The 18,699-nt window shown below is 44.9% G+C and overlaps 1 protein-coding gene across 3 annotated transcripts in view; it reads left to right on the top strand.

The window, feature by feature from the left end:
• Window positions 1-5,279: 5,279 nt before the first annotated feature.
• The window catches only part of LOC133116928 (myocardin-related transcription factor A-like), a 44,577-nt gene continuing 31,157 nt past the window's right edge, over window positions 5,280-18,699 (top strand). The window contains exons 1-3 of one of the 3 annotated variants that reach the window (XM_061226953.1): window positions 5,280-5,681; window positions 7,034-7,094; window positions 12,682-12,881. In XM_061226953.1, the coding sequence (XP_061082937.1) occupies window positions 12,758-12,881 (124 nt within the window). In that variant the 5' untranslated portion in view covers window positions 5,280-5,681; window positions 7,034-7,094; window positions 12,682-12,757. Of the gene's footprint in view, window positions 5,682-7,033; window positions 7,095-12,681; window positions 12,882-16,680; window positions 17,377-18,699 lie in introns of those variants that run through there. The other 2 variants (XM_061226947.1, XM_061226971.1) reach the window with 2 other exon arrangements.

The raw sequence follows: 18,699 nt of genomic DNA, 5'->3' as shown, positions 1-18,699 counted from the left end.
TCTGTCTTGCCATGTTTATTCATTTTGTCTTAGTCACGTATTGTCTTATCATGTATTATGTTAGTCTAGGTTCGTCATGTTGTTTAGTTTATTTCTTGTTACGATAAATTGTCTTGTCATGTCTAGTTATGTTTTCGTTACGATTATTTTACCTTGTTATGTTGAGTGGTTATCGTCTTAGTTCGTTTAGTGTTTGATTTATGTTTATTGTTACGTAAACTGGTCGTTGTTTAAACATACACTTTTACATGTCTTTCCGCAAACCTTGCATTCCGGCTTTCTCTCTCTCCCTTTCTGTCACTCACACCCTAATTGTTTCTATTTGTCTATTTACTAAAACTACTAATGCTAGATCAGGATTGGGAAATACTAACAGACTAATCATGTGTTCATGTTACGTTTCTCGTGCATGTCATTTGCTAATTTACTAATGCTAGGGCAGGATAGGTTTATTACTAACGATTACTAATTACCTTGTTAACTTGTCATCCATCGCACCTGTTTTCCATTCCCTTGCTGCTCTCTAACTAATTGTCTACACCTGTCTACACCTGCATTTATAGCCCAGTCGGTCTGTTCTTTGCGAAATTGTCTGCCTCTTGTCCGTCAAAGCAACGCTTGAGCATTATTGCCATTGAGTTCACGTTAAGAGCCAAGCCTGTTTATCGACCACCGTTTATTGATTTCTGTTTCGTTGACCATCGCTTGTTTTTGACCACGTCCTCGCCTACTGTTTTTGCACCTTTGCCTCGCTCTTTGTTTTATTGTTTTGTTTCGACTTCCGCATCGGCCTCGACTACGACTCTGCCTGCCGCTCGTCTGTACTTCTGCCCCGCTGACGGCTCTCCTGCTACCGGACCTCCCTGCACGTCTACCGACTACGAGTTTGCCTCTTCCCTCGGCACCGTGTTTTCTGATTATTTATTGTTTTATTGGCTGGATCTACGTGTATGGACTTTGCTTGTTTTGACTACGCTCCTGGGATTCGTCCCGAATAAAGCCCTGACGGGACTTTATTTTACTATTGTTTCTGAGTCGTGCATTTTGGGTCCGACCCCCAAGCACCCGTCTCACAAAGGGTCGAAAGTAAGTCCAAACAGGTCGAAGTCCTAACAGGCGGATAAAAAGAATCGAAAACCAAACTCAATTCCGATAAATCAAATACACAATTCCATGCACATCGGGTCGAAGTAGAACAGAAGACGGATATCGAAACCAAAACAGGTCGAAACATCAGACAGAAATAAACACTGGAGAGTATGGCAAAAACACATGACAATCTGGCAACGAGGGGGGGGGGGGGGTTAAATACACAGATAACGAGAGGGAATAACCATTAGGTGTGCAATATAATCAGGAAGTGACTATTACAGAATTTTAGGAATAAGACATGTTTATGCAACTGGGCACTGGTTAGTCAAATCATATGATGCATTACAAACTATAATCTGAATGCTCATTATGTCAATACAATCCAGACAATGAACAAGTTTGTAGCAAATTCCAGGCATGAATCAGTCACCATTTTACAGGTCCCATTTTATTTTAGTATTGTCTTCAAGAGCTTGACCTTATATGGTAGCGCATATAATTAACGAAGGGACTGAAATCACATTCAGTATTTCAATTATATGGTTTTACTGTATTTAAATATTAAATCTAAAATGCTTCTTGTGTCAGAATTATATCAAAGTCACCCCCTCATCATATATCGTATTTGAGAGAGAATACTGGGTAATTTGTTTCATTAGAATGAGTTGCCATGGGGCAATTCAAATTTTTACATCAAATTGCAGTACAATGCTCTGCAATTCTTTGTTTCAGTTCTCTTGCTGTTTTTTCAAAATATACCAATGAACATGGACACATCAAAATAAAGTTTACCTTGTTTTTCAACAATATAGTATTACCTGTAATTTTTATGTTCTTTCGCATCTGTGGGTGATTGAACCATCGCCATTTAAATGTAGTACAATACTACATCGAGAACTGCGCTGTAATGACCATCACATACAACAGGAACAAGTGGGTGGATAAGGGCACCAGAGATATGTATTCAGACTGAGCTAATAGGTTGCATAGGCTACATCCACGGGTCTGTGTACATACTTTGTATGTACTTTGCATAATGTGATTAGCATTTGTATTTTAGTACACACACCCGTCAGCAGCTTGTTATCATAATCATCCTACCAAGGAGGACCCTCCACAAGGTTTAATGCAGACACTATATATGTGAATACGCAGACAGATGGCAAGTGCATATATATGCAATGTAGTGTCTTTTATTTTATGATTATATGTGCTGTGCTGCCGTCCACAGTGGGCACTGGTATAGGATAAGGATTCCATAATAGACTGTAGGTATAACAGGAGTATAGGTATAGGATAAGATTTACATAATAGACAGTAGGAATAACAGGAGTACTGGTATAGGATAAGGATTCCATAATAGACTGTAGGTATAACAGGAGTATAGGATAAGGATTCCATAATAGACTGTAGGTATAACAGGAGTATAGGTATAGGATATGGATTCCATAATAGATGTAGGTATAACAGGAGTATCGGTATAAGCTAAGGATTCCATAATTGATGTAGGTATAACAGGAGCACTGGTATAGGATAAGGATTCCATAATAGACTGTAGGTATAACAGGAGTATCGGTATAAGATAAGGATTCCATAATAGACGTAGGTATAACAGGAGCACTGGTATAGGATAAGGATTCCATAATAGACTGTAGGTATACAGGAGCACTGGTATTGGATAAGGATTCCATAATAGACTAGGAATAACAGGAGCACTGGTATAGGGTTAGTATTACATAATAGATGTAGGTATAACAGGAGTATAGGTATAGGGTTCATTCATTCATTCATTATCCTAACCCGCTTATCCTGAACAGGGTTGCAGGGGGGCTGGAGCCCAGCATACATTGGGCGAAAGGCAGGAATACACCCTGGACAGGTCGCCAGTCCATCACAGGGTACACACACCATTCACTCACACACTCATACCTATGGGAAATTTAGACTCTCCAATCAGCCTAACCTGCATGTCTTTGGACTGTGGGAGGAAACCGGAGTACCCGGAGGAAACCCACGCAAACACAGGGAGAACATGCAAGCTCCTCATAGAGAGGCCCCAGCCGACCGGGATTCGACAGCCCCATTTTCCATGGTCATTCTCCTGGAAATGGAAAGGGACCAAGCCCTCCATGTAGTGCGTTGTAAACAGAATTAAAATTAAACATACGCCTGATTGAATTTTAATACTTTTTTAATTGCTTACCCTTTCCACACATGAGCGAAATTACACTATTTAATAATGGCTGCATACAACCAAACCGCCACTAAGTGGCGCGCAAGTATACTATTCATCGGACGGATAGATTACCGGTACTGTCTTTTTATTTATTTCTTTATTTTTATTTTATTTAACATTCATTCATTTATGTTTATCATTAGTGGTTATTATTAATATTAATATTGATATTAATATTAATATTAATATTATTATTCGTATTGTTAATAATATTTCTAATACTCATAAATAGTATTATTAGTAGTAGTAGTAGAAGTAATAATAATAATAATAATAATAATAATAATAATAATAATAATAATAATAATAATAATAATAGTAATAATAATAGGCGGCACGGATGGTGCAGTGGGTAGCACTGCCGCCTCACAGCAAGGAGGTCCTGGGTTCGAATCCCCGTCGGCTGGGGCCTCTCTGTGCGGAGTTTGCATGTTCTCCCCGTGTCTGCGTGGGTTTCCTCCGGGTACTCCGGTTTCCTCCCACAGTCCAAAGACATGCAGGTTAGGCTGATTGGAGAGTCTAAATTGCCCATAGGTATGAGTGTGTGAGTGAATGGTGTGTGCCCTGCGATGGACTGGCGACCTGTACAGGGTATATTCCTGCCTTTTGCCCAATGTATGCTGGGATAGGCTCCAGCCCCCCTGCGACCCTGTTCAGGATAAGCGGGTTAAGATAATGGATGGATGGATAATAATAATAATAATAATTCTTGTGTTCATATCTGGGCCTGTTCCACAAATCAAGATAAGTGAGCTAGCTGCATAACTGTACAAAGTAAAACCCGAAAGAGGTATTTTTTTACTTTGAGTCCTTGTCTCGGATTTGGGTGCAGTCCAGGTTTTATCCAGGTATTTATGCAATTATCTGATTAACTCGGGAATCCTGCTTTCTGGAACAGGCCCCTGATCTGATTTACAAGTTGATATCCTTAGATTTTATAATGGAATGCCAAGTATGTCCATTAAGTGGGTCTGCGCCACAGCAGTGCCGTAGGTGAGTATGCACAATTGTTGTCCAAGCGAAATTGGTCAGAAATAGGAAAATACAGCATATCATCACCAACCCTTGAACCTAAACCTCATAGAATGTTTTATCATGCTTCTTTATATGTTTAAATGTCTGCCATTGACGTTTTCATTCATTATTACGTGACTATTATTTACAATTAAATAATTATAATAATTAAAAGTAATAATAATAATTATTATTAAGTAAGTAAGAGAATACAATGTACGTGTGGACCACAACCACTTGTACTGTAAGAGAACATATGTCATGTAGCGAGTACATCAGATTATATAGTGGTAAAGTCATTAGACACAATGCAATTTAAAATTACATAATAATAATAATAATAATAATAATAAAGTTCATTTATATAGCACCTTTCATGTATAAAATGTAACTCAAAGTGTTTACATTACGCCAATTACAAAGAATTACATCAAGTATTTTCATGGTTAACTATCAGTGCTAACTATGAAAGTATTTTTAGTTAGCTAGGTAAGCAGTGTTTGGATAGTGAACTTTGGTCACTTTTTTTTGAAATTGTACTTCCCTCTAGGGTCTCTCAGCGAACTTATCCCTGGTTATGGGTATGCACTTTGTTGTACGTCGCTCTGGATAAGAGCGTCTGCCAAATGCCAATAATGTAATGTAATGTAATGAAAGTACCGATATTCAATTTGACAAGTTTTTTTATGGAAAGCATTTCATTTAAAGTATTTCGCATGGCATCGAATCGAGTCCCATATACCGCCATAACCAAACTAAACCCATAAATACTGGTAGTCGGAGTCTGAGTTCCGATTCACCAACAGACGACACGAGTGTAGCTAAATGTGTTCCTATTGGGGTGAATCAACGTAACGTGTGACGTCTCATCCTAAACTGTAATATTATTGGCCATTTTTGTAGCCAATCTTTTTTCGGAGTTGTCTACCTGGGAGGGTTTTCCGGCTGAAGTTTTTTGTGTGGTCGGAAGTCTGATTCAGGGACGGTAGTACGCTTATCAACCGTAAATACAACAGCAATCACAGTAATAATTAAGAAATTGTGTGTGTTCATTAGAGGTGCATGAAAGTGACAGCACGCCCTAAAATAAGTCCCACTCTTAAGTGTATTGATAGTTTGCTTACTAGACAATTACTGGTAGCCTACTAAGTTGCAGGTTGAGACGCCTGCGAGCATATTGCGGTGTCGGGCGCTAGCTAGACAGCTGGCTAGGTTTTAGTTAGGAGGCATTAAGCACTGGGGAGGGGAGGTGGTCACAAAAAAACAATTGTTAGATTTCTGTACAGACGTGGAATAGTATCGAAAGTAACCCGTGGCACTGCACATCGAAGTGTCTCAGGTGAGTCTTCTGTATGCCATGTAACATCTGTCTTGTTAGGATACAGTAGACATCTATGTCTTTATAATGTGTCAGCCAGCTGACCAACTGTGGAAGCAATATTTTTATTTTTTTTATTTTTACTGGTGCCGTAGATTTCGTAATTCACTGCTTTTTGCGCCGTCTAGCTTAGATCTTGACTTGAAAGGCGAGAGATCTGGGCGTCTAGCTACCGAGGTCGTCATCAGACATCTAACGGTAGCTTCAGGCCGTACAGTTGTAATTTTTGTGACTATGTTTTGTTTTATGTTTTGTCAGACGTTCGTCCCTTTCTGACTTGCTTGTGCCAGTGGAAACTTAGTAAACTGCCTAGTTCAAATTCCATTTCTCAAAAAAGGACGTGTCAGCTGGCTGGAATATTCTCTTTCTCAGAAATTAACATCCGGAACAAGCACAAATGATATATTTACGTGTTAAACAGATTCCCCTAATTGAATGCTACCACTATCCTTTCAAGGAATAAGACTGCACGATGAATATTATAGATGAACAAGGCTCTGCTCAAACCATGGTGTATGCATGTTTGAGCCTGTCTCTGTGGGCCTCAGAAGTGTTTTTTGCTTTTGCTATGCATTTTTTTTTTTGAAGAAGGTTAATTAATTGTCAAGGTTTACTTTACTCAGAAACACTGTATACAACTACTGGTTTCTTCCGTCTAACCAGTGGTGGTCTGCAGTGTTAAAAGATTAGCTCAAGACAGGTAAGTGGACATCTATGGTCCAGTTAAATACTGCCCTTGGGAGCAGTGCCGGGGCCCTAAGCACGATTTGATTTGCTCTCAACCTCCGCAACCCAACATTATACATTATGATATATCTGTATATATATATTCACACACACACACACACACACACACACACACACGCATCTATTTAGAATTTTAAGGCAAATTCCGATTGGAAGCAATCCCCCCTACACCCACCTCCCTTAAAAATAGGAGATAAAACATTCTGCAGTCTACATATAAAAACAGTCAACTGTTTTGTGTGAGCACTAAGTGATTGAATGTACAGGAATTTAACCCAGGAAAGTACAAGCCCCAGTGTAGCCACGATAACATCCATGTAGCTGTTGGGCCCTTGAGCAGGCCCTTAACTCCAGGGGCAATTTGTCTCCTGCTTAGTCTAATCAACTGTAAATCACTTTGGATAAGAGCATCAGCCAAATAACATAGACTGTAATGTAATGTAATGTAAAATTATTGTATTTATTAAAGTAAGTCTCTTTAATATATACTGTGTCAGCCACCCTATCGTGTGTGCAGTTGGCTTGCGTTCACACTAACCCCAATGTTTTTTTCCACTCTCTTTCAGTAAACATTTCCCCTGCAGAAATGGAAATCCCCATCCTCTTCTCATACAGGAAATAAGCCAGGTACTGACATCACTTCCTCAAGAACAACATTCTCCCTTGTGTAATTTAAATTATTTTTTTTTCTTTTCTTTTTCTTTTTGCTTTGCTTCATGGAATCTCTTATCAAAATGCTTTTATAGTTGTATCCCTCGTCCTCTCTCCTGTACCAGTCCCACTTCTGTATTAGTCAGCTCAGTGGTGCCAGAACTGAGCCCTCGGACCCACTGGTGTTCCTGGCAGGAGTTCAGGTGTATCACAAGGCACACGTGACATTAATAATTCACTGTATGCAAAACATTTTCGCATAAGTAAGTTTAAGCCCTGCATTTATTTACTGCACTGGACGAGTGTATGTCATTGTCAGGGTTCAATGTTAAGGTTGTTTCACACTTGCCGACTTGTATATATATATAAAACTAAATTTTATACTTGCTTAGATAAGGCAAGTTTGCCTAGGACAGGAAGTGCATGCAAAACAAGCCTTTGTAATATATTTTACCTAACTTCTAATTCATTACCTGGTATCGTCAGGTATTGGGGGAAAATATGTCAAGGATTCGGGTTGAACCCTGGTGCAGCGCAGCATTTCCTTGACTTGCATTCAGTTGCATATTTCTGATTGCATATGTATGCATAATATGTATATGATGTTTAATTCCATAACATTGAACATATTCCCGGGCCCAGGTTTAATAAGGGGTGGGCCCCATTAAATGCATTTACTCACTTGGTGAGCATTGGGCTCAGAAACCATGGGAACTGCTCGGATCGCCAACATGGGGCGTGGCCCCGAAGCCTGCCATTCCACTCCTGTTATGGCCTCTAGCTTTAGATGAGAAGACGGGCGGCCCAGAAAGTGTAGCTGCCGTGCCGTGCCAGTTGCCCGTGCGCAGACCGCCCGCCCGTCTCTGCCGGTTGTGCATGTCCGATCTTGGCCGGCTGTTGGCGAAGACCGTAACTCGTGAGCCAACGCGTCGATGGGTGTAATTTCAGGATTATTTCAGCTGCAGGGTGAAGTGATCGCAAGCGGGGAAGGCACAGGCTCTACTGGTTCATTACGCTGTGAAACAAAAGGATATGTCAAAGTGTGTAGCTGGTACACAGGTAGATACACGTTTAAAATATGGGCCGAAATTAAATTAAATTATGTTTCAAATTCCGACATTGCCGCGGTTTCCATCAAATTTTAAATGCTCTCTCTACCTCCCCTTGCATTGCCATTTCTTGTTTGTACATTGTGAAATATAGAGTGTGATGTATTTTAAGGTCCACACACATATTTTCTGTGTTTGAGCTTTTCATATCATCCTCAAACTTTTGTTTTGTGTTCCATACTGATTCAAGTAAATTCATAAAATTGGGTCTAAGTATGCATAATTTAGAATCAAACTGCTATTTTTACAAGCTGTTTGTAAAACGGTTTCCCACGTGACATGACATATGTTTTTGCATAGTTATCGGATGATGTTGCTAAATACAGTTTAAACCTCTGAGCCCACGTAATCTGCCTCTTTGAGACGGTGCCAAAAGCCCTTGGACACCTTTTGAGAACCCTGTTGACCTTTTAAATTAATTAATTGTTAGTTAGTTATGAAGCCCCCCCCAGGCTTTCCACACAGACTCAGAGTGAGTTCAGAAAAGGGTCATCAGGCCACTGTTCCCCCTGTTTTCAGATGTCACAATCTAATCAGCTGCCAGGAATAGTGTGTACTAGCCATTCTGGGCCCTCAGGTTTGATATGTGGAGGACATTTTGTGCATCTCTAACTGGATGCAGTGAGTCTGCAGATAAGCAGTTGAAGGTGGTGCAGTATGAAGGTTTAGGGTCTGATTTCCAGTGGGGTGTTGCTGGTTGCACCCCTGAGCGAGGTACTTATCCGGCACTGCTTCAGTAAAAATGGCCTGCTGCTGAAATGTTAAATCTTGTCAACCAGTTCGTTTGAGCACTACCATCGTTCCTCATGACGGCCGGCATTTATTTTTGTGAAGATTAATCTCGGGCTCAACTCGATAAAAACATTTTCAAGACCATCTTTTAAAAACAAAATTCTGTATTATGAATTGCTCAGTTATTGTAGAGGAGAGAATAGCAGTGTCTCTAGGGGTAATGTTCTCAACAGATCTGTGCTGACACGTATAACCCTGTCTGTTAAAAAAAAAAACCCAAACCTCATTGTCTGTCATCTGTGGATTGTATCAGCGCATTGCAATGCAAGTTGGTGCAGTACCCCCCTGCGCTTTAGTGTATATACTAGATATCAGAAAAAGCACCCAGCATTATAGCCCTCACACCCACTTTGTTTCAGGTACCTGCACACTGTCCTGGTGTTATTGTGCACTGGAGAGTGTATCGCGTTTGTGTGCAGGGAGTGCGGAACAGCTGGTCCACATTAAATGTGTTATTAGTTTCCATTGCATGGTGACATCATTCTCGCTTGTGACAGTGTCCCGGTGACATCACAGGGCAGACAGCTGGGCCGTGTGCCACCCCAGGGCAGGACCCTGCTGCCCCAGCTTCTGAAGGGGCGTCTGCGGGGTACGGCTCTGCCCTCCTAACCGTGGTTTAACCGCACCCCCGGGGCGGTGCGAGGCGCACACACCACCGCCTCTGTGGCTTGGTTGGCGTTTGTCCCGTCACTGGAACCGCCCGGTACAAGGGCGCAGGAGAACGAGCTCGGTGAGGTCATCGGTTTGGGGAATGGAAATGAAGACGGCATCTCCACCCTGTGTTCCCTCTCTCCCAGTTAACCCCACTGCGGCGTGGAGACGGAGGACCTGCGCTGAAAGGTCGGTCAGGGAAGGTCAGGCTCACAGTGCATCAGGTCTGTGCACAAGCTGCAACTCATGATCGCTAACGGAATAGGAACTTAGCTGAAGTTTGCCTGCGGTGTGATTTCAGTACCATCAGGGGGAATTCAGAGTTGTGTTTGTGTAGTGGGTGCAGAAGTTGTTTGAGTATAAGGAAGCATCGAATCTGCGGGAGGCATTTCTGTTATCAGTATGAGTATTAATTTGAGAAAATGCTAGTTCTTTGCTGGACACTGCGAAAGGAAGTCCATCCAGTGTTCAGTGGAGACTGAAATGATGGATGCTGAGTGCACAAATGTTTTTTTTGTTTCTGCTGAGCTTAGAGGGGTGAGTTGCACTGAAGTGGGATGTGTCGTGTAAGCCGTATCTTTCTTTAATTAAGACCCATTCTTCCAGGATTTAGTGGGATCATTTCTGCACTGTTTGTGAACAGGAAGACTAATCCCTCTTTGCTTTCCTACACGCTCATCCACAAGCCTGGTGCCCACTGGCTGTGTGCTCGACTCTCCAGCGTTGCCAGAGATTTAAGCCCTTCTGTCTGTCTGTCTGTCTGTCTGTCTGTCTGTCTGTCTGTCGCTCTGCACTGCCTAAGTGCTGAAGAATGCTACCACACCCATGGAGAGCGAGCCAGACTGAGCAGAGAATGGCGAAGAGAGGGAGAGAGTAGGATGAGGGAGCCTTAGTATGAACATCTGCACCATTTGGGTTCTTGACATCTACAAAATACGCTAAATAAACAGCTGTAGGCCATGACACGCATGCATACACACAGACACATACAGTGCAAGTGAAAGGTTTGGACACACCTTGCCTTCTGCTTTTTCTGATGAAATGTTTATTTCCTCTGTTTGTCATCAAACATCTCATGTGGTCAAAGTGCAGATTCTCAATATTTTTATGCATTTTGTTTTCGCCATGTAGCAATTGCAATCTTTGAGACGAATGATCATAGAGACAAATAAAATAGTCATGTTGGGACTCGATTCAGCTGTAGATTACGCTGAGACTGTATGAAACACAGTTGTGGACTAAATGGTTTTAAATCATCGAGGGTCTGAGGTATCAAACCAGCCTTAAACCACTGTGCTGCCCGTCTGTAGATACTGCAAGGGTTGTTTCGGAATCATTTTTCCATTGAGCTCAACAGGAAGATTAGTCAGGAGGAACAACCCTAGTATCTACTGCATATCCGGTAACGGCACAATGGTTTAAGGCTCATTTGATTCCTTGGACCCTTGATGACTTAAAACCATTTGGCCAACAAATGTGTTCCATACCATATCAGCATAATGTACAGTTAAAGTCCCATCTAGTCCCACCCCACAATTCCCAGTGAGATCCATGCGCGTGCGTGCTTGCGTGCGAGGGAGGGAGCGAGCAATGTTTGTTGCAAATTGCACAAGAAAAGCAGGACTGTCGTGTCCCAGCATGACACAGGTGCTGTAGACAGCGGGGGTGGGGAAGGCATTCCACAAATAAACTTGGGAGGTGGGGGTGCCATGTTCCTGTTCCCCCTTCACTGCTTCCGGCTATACTGGACCTCACTGCATTCCGCCTGTGGCTTAAAGGCGCCTACCTGTACCAGGAAGTGACGTCAGAGGAAAGGTCTCCCGTGAGAACGCTGTGTGTCGTGCCCTCCCGTGGCATCGGATGCATCACGTGTTGTGCTGTGTAGAAGGTCAGGATGTTTCTTGGTGAGGTACAGAGATGAGAGCGGTTTGCTGTGTGTGCGGTTTTATTCTCTGTTGCCTTGGAGAGGCTGGTGTCTCAGCGTGGCGTGGGTCTTCGTTGCGCTGGTGGAGAGGACTTTCGTGGCCGTGTGTGTCTCTGTGTATGTCAGTCCGTCTGTGCATATGTGCACAGACAGAGTCAGTGGGCGTGTGAGCCTGTATGTGCGAGTGAGTGACAGACGGGGATAGCCTGCCTGTGTCTCTGTGTCTCTGTGTCTGTGTGTGTCTGTGTGTGTCTGTGTATATAACATGTCGGTGCTATTGATTGATTAGTTTTTGTATGATGTTTTTACTGTGTCTTGTAAGGTGTCCTTGAGTGCTCTGAAAGGCGCCCACAAATAAAATCTATTGTTGTTATTATTATTATTGTGTGTGTCTGTGTGTGTCTGTGTGTGTCTGTGTGTGTCTGTGTGTGTCTGTGTGTCTCTGTGTGTCTCTGTGTGTCTCTGTGTGTCTCTGTGTGCGTCTGTGTGTGTCTGTGTGTGTCTCTCTGTCTGTGTGTCTGTCTGTGTGTGTCTGTGTGTCTGTGTGTCTGTGTGTCTCTGTGTGTGTCTGTGTGTGTGTGTGTGCGGCCCTGTGAGGTGTTGAGGCACGGTGTTCAGTGCGTGTGTGGGATGCTTTTGTCTCGGCTGTTCCCTCAGGGAACACATTCCTGTGCTGTCAAGGCTGCGGTACAGGAGCCGTGTGTGCACTGGAACCAGGCCAGCGGCACCCATCCCTGGGCAAGTCCCATCACCCCCCTCAGCGGGAGGCGGGGTGCCGTGCTGGGGCCTTCCCAGAATCCCCTGCATTCTCTGGCTGACTCGTGGCCGTCCCTTCTCCGGTGCGTGCAGATTCTGCCCTCTCGGGCACCAGGGGTGAAGAGATAACATGTCCGTCCTCACCTCTGCTTAACTGCGGCTAAGCTCAGGAGGCGGGGCCTGCCTCTCGAGCCACAAGAGCCGACGTGACGGCGGTCGACGGTCGTCGGCCGTGAAGTGACTCCTCTTCGAAGGGCCACACAACGCTGCTCCGTGGTGAATTCACGTTCAAAGCTCTCACTGCCCCACTGGCTGTCTGTCTGTTCCTCAGGTCTGTGTGACGCCATCTCCCCGTCACCCTGGCGACGCTGGAGCCGCAGGGCGCGGAGGAGCTCAGCCCTGGCACCATGGTGACTGCCTCGGCGCCGGGCTCCGCCCCCAGCCCGCAGAGCGAGGTGGTAACCAATGAGCTGCAGGAGCTGTCGCTCCAGTCAGGCCCCTGTCTGCTGCCCTTGAAAGAGAGGAAGAATGGTGAGTCGATTCCTCTTTAACCCGGAATCATTGAGTTCTTCTTTGCCCTTCAGCAGTTCTATCAGTTGCTCACTCTCTGCCTAGACTAAACCACGGTTTGCCGTGAGGTGTTAAAACATGACGTCAGTTTGTTAATTTGGCTCATATCATGAATTAATGTATGTATATAAACATATATGTAGATATGAATAGGCATTCATTCAGAAATCACAGCTAAAACAATTACATTTGCTTCCTTTCTTAACAATCAGTTGGCCTGACTTGGAAGAACTGATCTCAGGTCAGTCACACAAACTGCAATGATTTGCAGACATGACCATGGTCACTGCTTTTCTGTTCCTGTCGCCATGGATACTATTTCTGGGGAAACCGTTTATGAGTGAACAAAACAGAGGCCACTCAAATACTGAGGTCAAGACCAGCTGCATCTGTCATTTTTTCTGAAGAGTGATAGATAGGTCACAACTATATCACAGTCCAAATATTTACTTGAAATCAACTTGAATCTGACGGCAGCTGAAACGCCTAAGTCAGGTCACGTGGCTTTATGTCATGTTGTTGCAAGGGTGGACACTTCAGTTAGATAAGCTGGGGTGTCTCCGTCAAGCTGAGAAGAGCCAGCGTCTTTTGTAACTGCCCGCGATAGTTGTGTAAGCTCCACCCACACCTGTGTTTTGCAATTAAGGGAGCCCCATCCCGATGAAACATGGGATAAACACCTTCCACTCGACCCAGTATATGGAATGGGCTGGACGTAACTTTACCACTACGCTACAGGCCACCCCAGGCCCGCTCCAAGCCTTCCCTACAGTGGCTTTCAGCGCATCTTCATTTTGGGGGGGGGGGGGTTCTGGCTTCAGCCTTCTTTAGCAAGTGAAATGCACGCTCAACTGGATTTATATCAGATGTGCATTCCAGGTGGCAAACGTTATCTAATGTTCGGCAACATATTAAAACTTTTTTTTTGTTCACATTAACTAACAGTTTGAAAAGGTAGTGCACGGTGAACCAAAATGGCTGCTGACAGGGAAGACACAGACGGAACAAAACTTGACGTAGTGGTTAAGGTAAATGCCTGGGACCCGCAAGGTCGGTGGTTCGATCCCCGGTGTAGCCACAGTAAGATCCGCACAGCCGTCGGGCCCTTGAGCAAGGCCCTTAACCCTGCATTGCTCCAGGGGAGGATTGTCTCCTGCATGGTCTAATCAACTCTACGTCGTTCTGGATAAGAGCGTCTGCCAAATGCCATTCATCTAATGTTATGTAATGACAATCATTTGACTGTTATAATGCACTTTTATCAATGTAATATTTGTTCTCAGGTAAGCAGCTAGCCATCTAGCTAGCATTGTTAGACCTAAGCCGCATCCATTTCTATTAAGAAATAAATGGAATGCTAATTTCAAATAGTTTGACAATTAACGGGCATGTTCACCATCTTGAAGGCATGTCAGGTGATTCACTTGGCCAGTCCAAAACTTTCCACTTTTATGTCTCATTAACTGCAGATGATTCCGTACTGTTTATTTCTGAGTTCACCAGTGGTTTTCTTTTTCAAGACTTTACAAATTGCTGTACTTGGTATGCCCAGTTTCTGTTATCCTTCTTAATGAATTCTCCTGTGCTCTCAGCTTACAGATCAGTAGTTTCCCTATCGTAATTCTGGTCTGGCCTTCTAAATCCAAATGCAATCTCCACACATGAAAACAAAGGCGAAAACAAAGACTAGACACTCACTGTTCCCTGCAAATAAGTGATCTCAGACCGTTTTAATTCATTGCTCTTGATTAACTAGCGTGCCAGTGATGGGACTAATCAATTGGCAAGTAACACAACTCAAGGACAATCAGGAGAAATCTCCACCACTGCTTAGTGATAAATTGTATTCATCATTTAATACAATGTGAAGAAGGAAACGTCTGAGCAACTGTTAACTCCTGATAGTCATTTGTTAACTTTTGCATAGTTTTCATCTGTATTTATCTCCAAATTCTTTAGGTATATAGCAAAAATAACACATTTCACTCCCATACTATTGCAGACCACTCTAGGTCCAAAAAGTGTATTCTTGACCACCTAGCTGGATCTGGTACACACAAAAAAAAAAAAAAAAAAATTCCCAGCAGACTCCACAAAAGCTGAGAGTATTGTTTAAGAAAGGCGTGATTGTGTGGTTCATTGTATCAGAAGTGGGCGGCTGAGATGTGAGATAAGGAGGTGTAAAGATCCTGTTTGTCTGTAGAAAGTGATCTCAGGATCAGGGGTCAGGAGGCAGTGTGGGAAGATGGGTGTGGATGCGTCTTGCAGAAGAAGTGAGCCTCTCTGGCTAATCTGGCCGTTGTGCACAAATGGGCATATAGAGAAGTGTCCTGCCCGAATCGGACAATTACACAGGAGAAGTAACAGAGTCTGAAACCTTTCACGATATATGGGTAAACGCACTGATTAGTTTCCAGATATTCCAATTGTGTCATTTTATTTCTGCATTTAATATTATTATTATTACTATTATTATATACACTCACTGAGCACTTTATTAGGAATACCTGCTGTACACCTACTTTTTCATACGATTATCTAATCAGCAAATTGTGTGGCAGCAGTGCAATGCATAAAATCATGTAGATTCGGGTCTGTAGCTTCAGTTAATGTTCACATCAACCATCAGAATAGGGAACAAATGTGATCCCAGGGATTTCAACCGTGGCATGATTGTTGGTGCCAGAGTCCGTTAATACTAATCAATCATCGCGTGAATATCACAGCCTATTTGAGTATTGTTGCTGGCCATGAGCATCCCTTCATGTCACAAAGCAAAAGTAATCTCAAACGGGTTTCATGAACATGAAAGTGAGTTCAATCTTCCTCAGTGGCCTTCCCAGTCACCGGATCTGATTCCGATAGAACACCTTTGGGATGTGGTAGAATGGGAGATTCGCGGCATGATGTGCAGCTGACGAATCTGCAGAAATTGCGTGATGCAATCACGTCAACACTCAAAGGAATGTTTTCAACATCTTGTAGAATCCCAAGCCACAAAGAATGGAAGCTGTTTCGAGAGCAAAGGGCGGCCCTACTCGGTATTAAACTGCTCAGTGAGTGTGTACTTTTTAAATACACTAGTCATTATTATACGTTTCACAGACTGTGTTCCCGTGAGACTGCAGGCTTGAGATTCTGCCGGAGGAGATTGTGTGTTGGTGAAACGGTTTAATGCAGCAAACGATAAGGGTGTGAATGAAGCTCCCCTTCCTCTCTATCCCTCCCCCTCCTCCCTATCCCTCCCCCTTGTCTCTGTCCCGGTCTCCCCCCTGGCCATAGTTCTGCAGTTAGCAAGTTACAGCATGACCCCTCTTATCTTGGGGAGGGGGGGGAGAATCTGACACCGACCGCCACCCCCCCTACCCCACCCCACCCCTTAGCAGAGGTGAAGAGTTTGTGAGAGGAATGCGCTTAACTGTCTGGCCCGTAATGTCGCTTTCTACCTGTATGTACCAGGTGCGTTCCATACACCTACAGCTGCATCAAGTGGCCCTTTTGTTGACGTGCATGTGGATCCCTGCAGCTCTCTGAACAGCCGGGGAGAAAGTGAGCAGGCGGGGGAATGTGTCGGTACAGGAGGACAAGGAGTTCTGCCCTGGAATGAGGGAGGGACACAGACGGGGAGAGGGAGGGACAGGAGGTGGGGAAGGAGGGGGGGGGGGAGGTTTTCAGAAAGACGGGATTGCATAACTGTAGAGAGTGAGAGGTACAGAGGGCGGGACGGAGGAAGGGAAGAGGGGATGGCAGTCTGAAGGAGTTGGGGAGCGTTAGTGCTGAATGGGCCAGAGGTGACCTGCGCCGTATTTCGGGCAGTGCCTCTGTTATTTCTCCCTCTCTTCCTGTACTTTTTCTCGTGAGTGACTGCGCGCGGAGGGAAAGGGATCTTGCAGCGGGGGATGAAGAGGAAGCAAGGCTTTCTACATCAGAGGGGACGCAAGAACTGCAGCGGGACTTACCAGAGTCAGATTAGGCTGGGCCTGATTCCTGTCCAAAGAGCAATAAGATAACACGCACCCATTCATACACACACGCACTAGCACACACCCATTCATACTGTAGACACGCGTACACATTGACACACTCACCTACACACACCCACACACTTATACGCGCACACACACACACACACACACACACCCACAGGCTGCCGGCGTTGGGAAAGTGAGACCGGGGCGGGTGTGGTTAGCGCTAGGAGGGAGGTTTTCCCAGACGCTCCCGGCAGGAGCCGCGCTCAGTCCCTTCCACGCCTCCCTGAGCAGAGGAGCACAGAGTTTGGGTGAGGAGCAGACAGGAGCAACAGACAGGAGCAGCAGACAGGAGGAGCAGACAGGAGGAGCAGACAGGACTCTAGCACTCCCTGAGCACTCTTTCATTCTCCTCACTTGGAACATGGGCTCACAAACACTCAAGGAGGCTCTCATGTAATCCCTACAGGATATGGCCATTCACTCAGGTATCAGTCTTCTTCTTTTACGTTAACGCTGTTTGTAAATTCCAGGATTTGTCAGTTTTAACACAGTTTGCCGAACGTAGAGGGAGCTGGTGTGTGCTTGTGTCGATGGCTGTGAAGTTGACATGCGCTGGAACACACACTGCTTTCTTCAGTCTGTCGTGAGGTGAGGGGTGAGCTTGCTGTAATTACTGCCTCCTGACTAATTACGTTAATGAAAAAACACCGATCATAGAGCCAGGCTAAGGGTCAGTGGTCTGTCGCTATCACTTCAGCTATTGAAGGCATTATTGCTGCCTCTTGTCAGTAGGTCTAGCAGAAACTTGTCAGTTGAATGAACAGAATCCCTGCTGTGTGGGAACGGAGCGGGTCAGTACTGAGCGATGAGCCTTTCCCCAGATGTGCCGTGGTGGAGCTGGCTGGGGCTGATGAGATCGGGGCTGGGCTGTGAATGCAGAGGTGCTGACGGATGGGGTGTCTCTCTCTCTCTCTAACACACGGTGGACGGGCGAGGGATGCCCGGGGGAGGCGGTTCCCGGAGGGGGGCGGGGCAGTGCGGCCTGTCTCCGCACCTGGGGCCCCGAGGGAAACGCGCTCAGGCGGGTTTTTCGGGAGTCCCTCTCGGGGGGCCCCCTCGTTTCGTCTGACCATCTGGTTCTAAAGCCCGTGGGAGGGCCCGAATTCCTTTCATCCGCACTGACGGGACAGGTTGTCGGGCCTTCCCTGGTCACCCCTGACAACCCGCTCACCTCCAGTTTTAAATGGGACTTTCGTTCATTCTGGATTGTTCTGGAAGGGGGGCGGCAAGAGAAAAGGGTTAGGAGCGGAGTACGAGACGCGAACCCCTTCGGACGTTGCGGTCCGTTGATAATGTGCAGCGATACTTCCCTGGTTGATTTTGATTGGATGCAGTTTGTTCCAGGTGCAGGCATTCAGGACGGACAAAGCACTTGATTATTCATTGGGCGACATGGCATAGGGGCGACATGGCTCAGGCAGTAAGAGCAGTCGTCTGGCAGTCGGAGGGTTGCCGGTTCGATCCCCCACCCGGGCTGTGTCGAAGTGTCCCTGAGCAAGACACCTAACCCCCAAATGCTCCTGACGAGCTGGTCGGCACCTTGCGTGGCAGCCAATCGCCGTCGGTGTGTGAGTGTGTTTGTATGAATGGGTGAATGAGAAGCATCAATTGTACAGCGCTTTGGATAAAGGTGCTATGTAAATGCCAACCATTTACCATTCATTGCACTCATTGTTGCATCTCGGCGCAGTGCCTGTGGGAGTGGTCTCTGGGCAGCCGGTGGTCATGCACGGCTGTACTCTGCGTGT

This window comes from Conger conger, chromosome 2, assembly GCF_963514075.1.
Source record: "Conger conger chromosome 2, fConCon1.1, whole genome shotgun sequence".
NCBI lineage: Eukaryota > Metazoa > Chordata > Actinopteri > Anguilliformes > Congridae > Conger > Conger conger.
The sequence above is the reverse complement of the archived record's forward strand: the minus strand, read 5'-3'. Positions and strand labels throughout refer to the sequence as shown.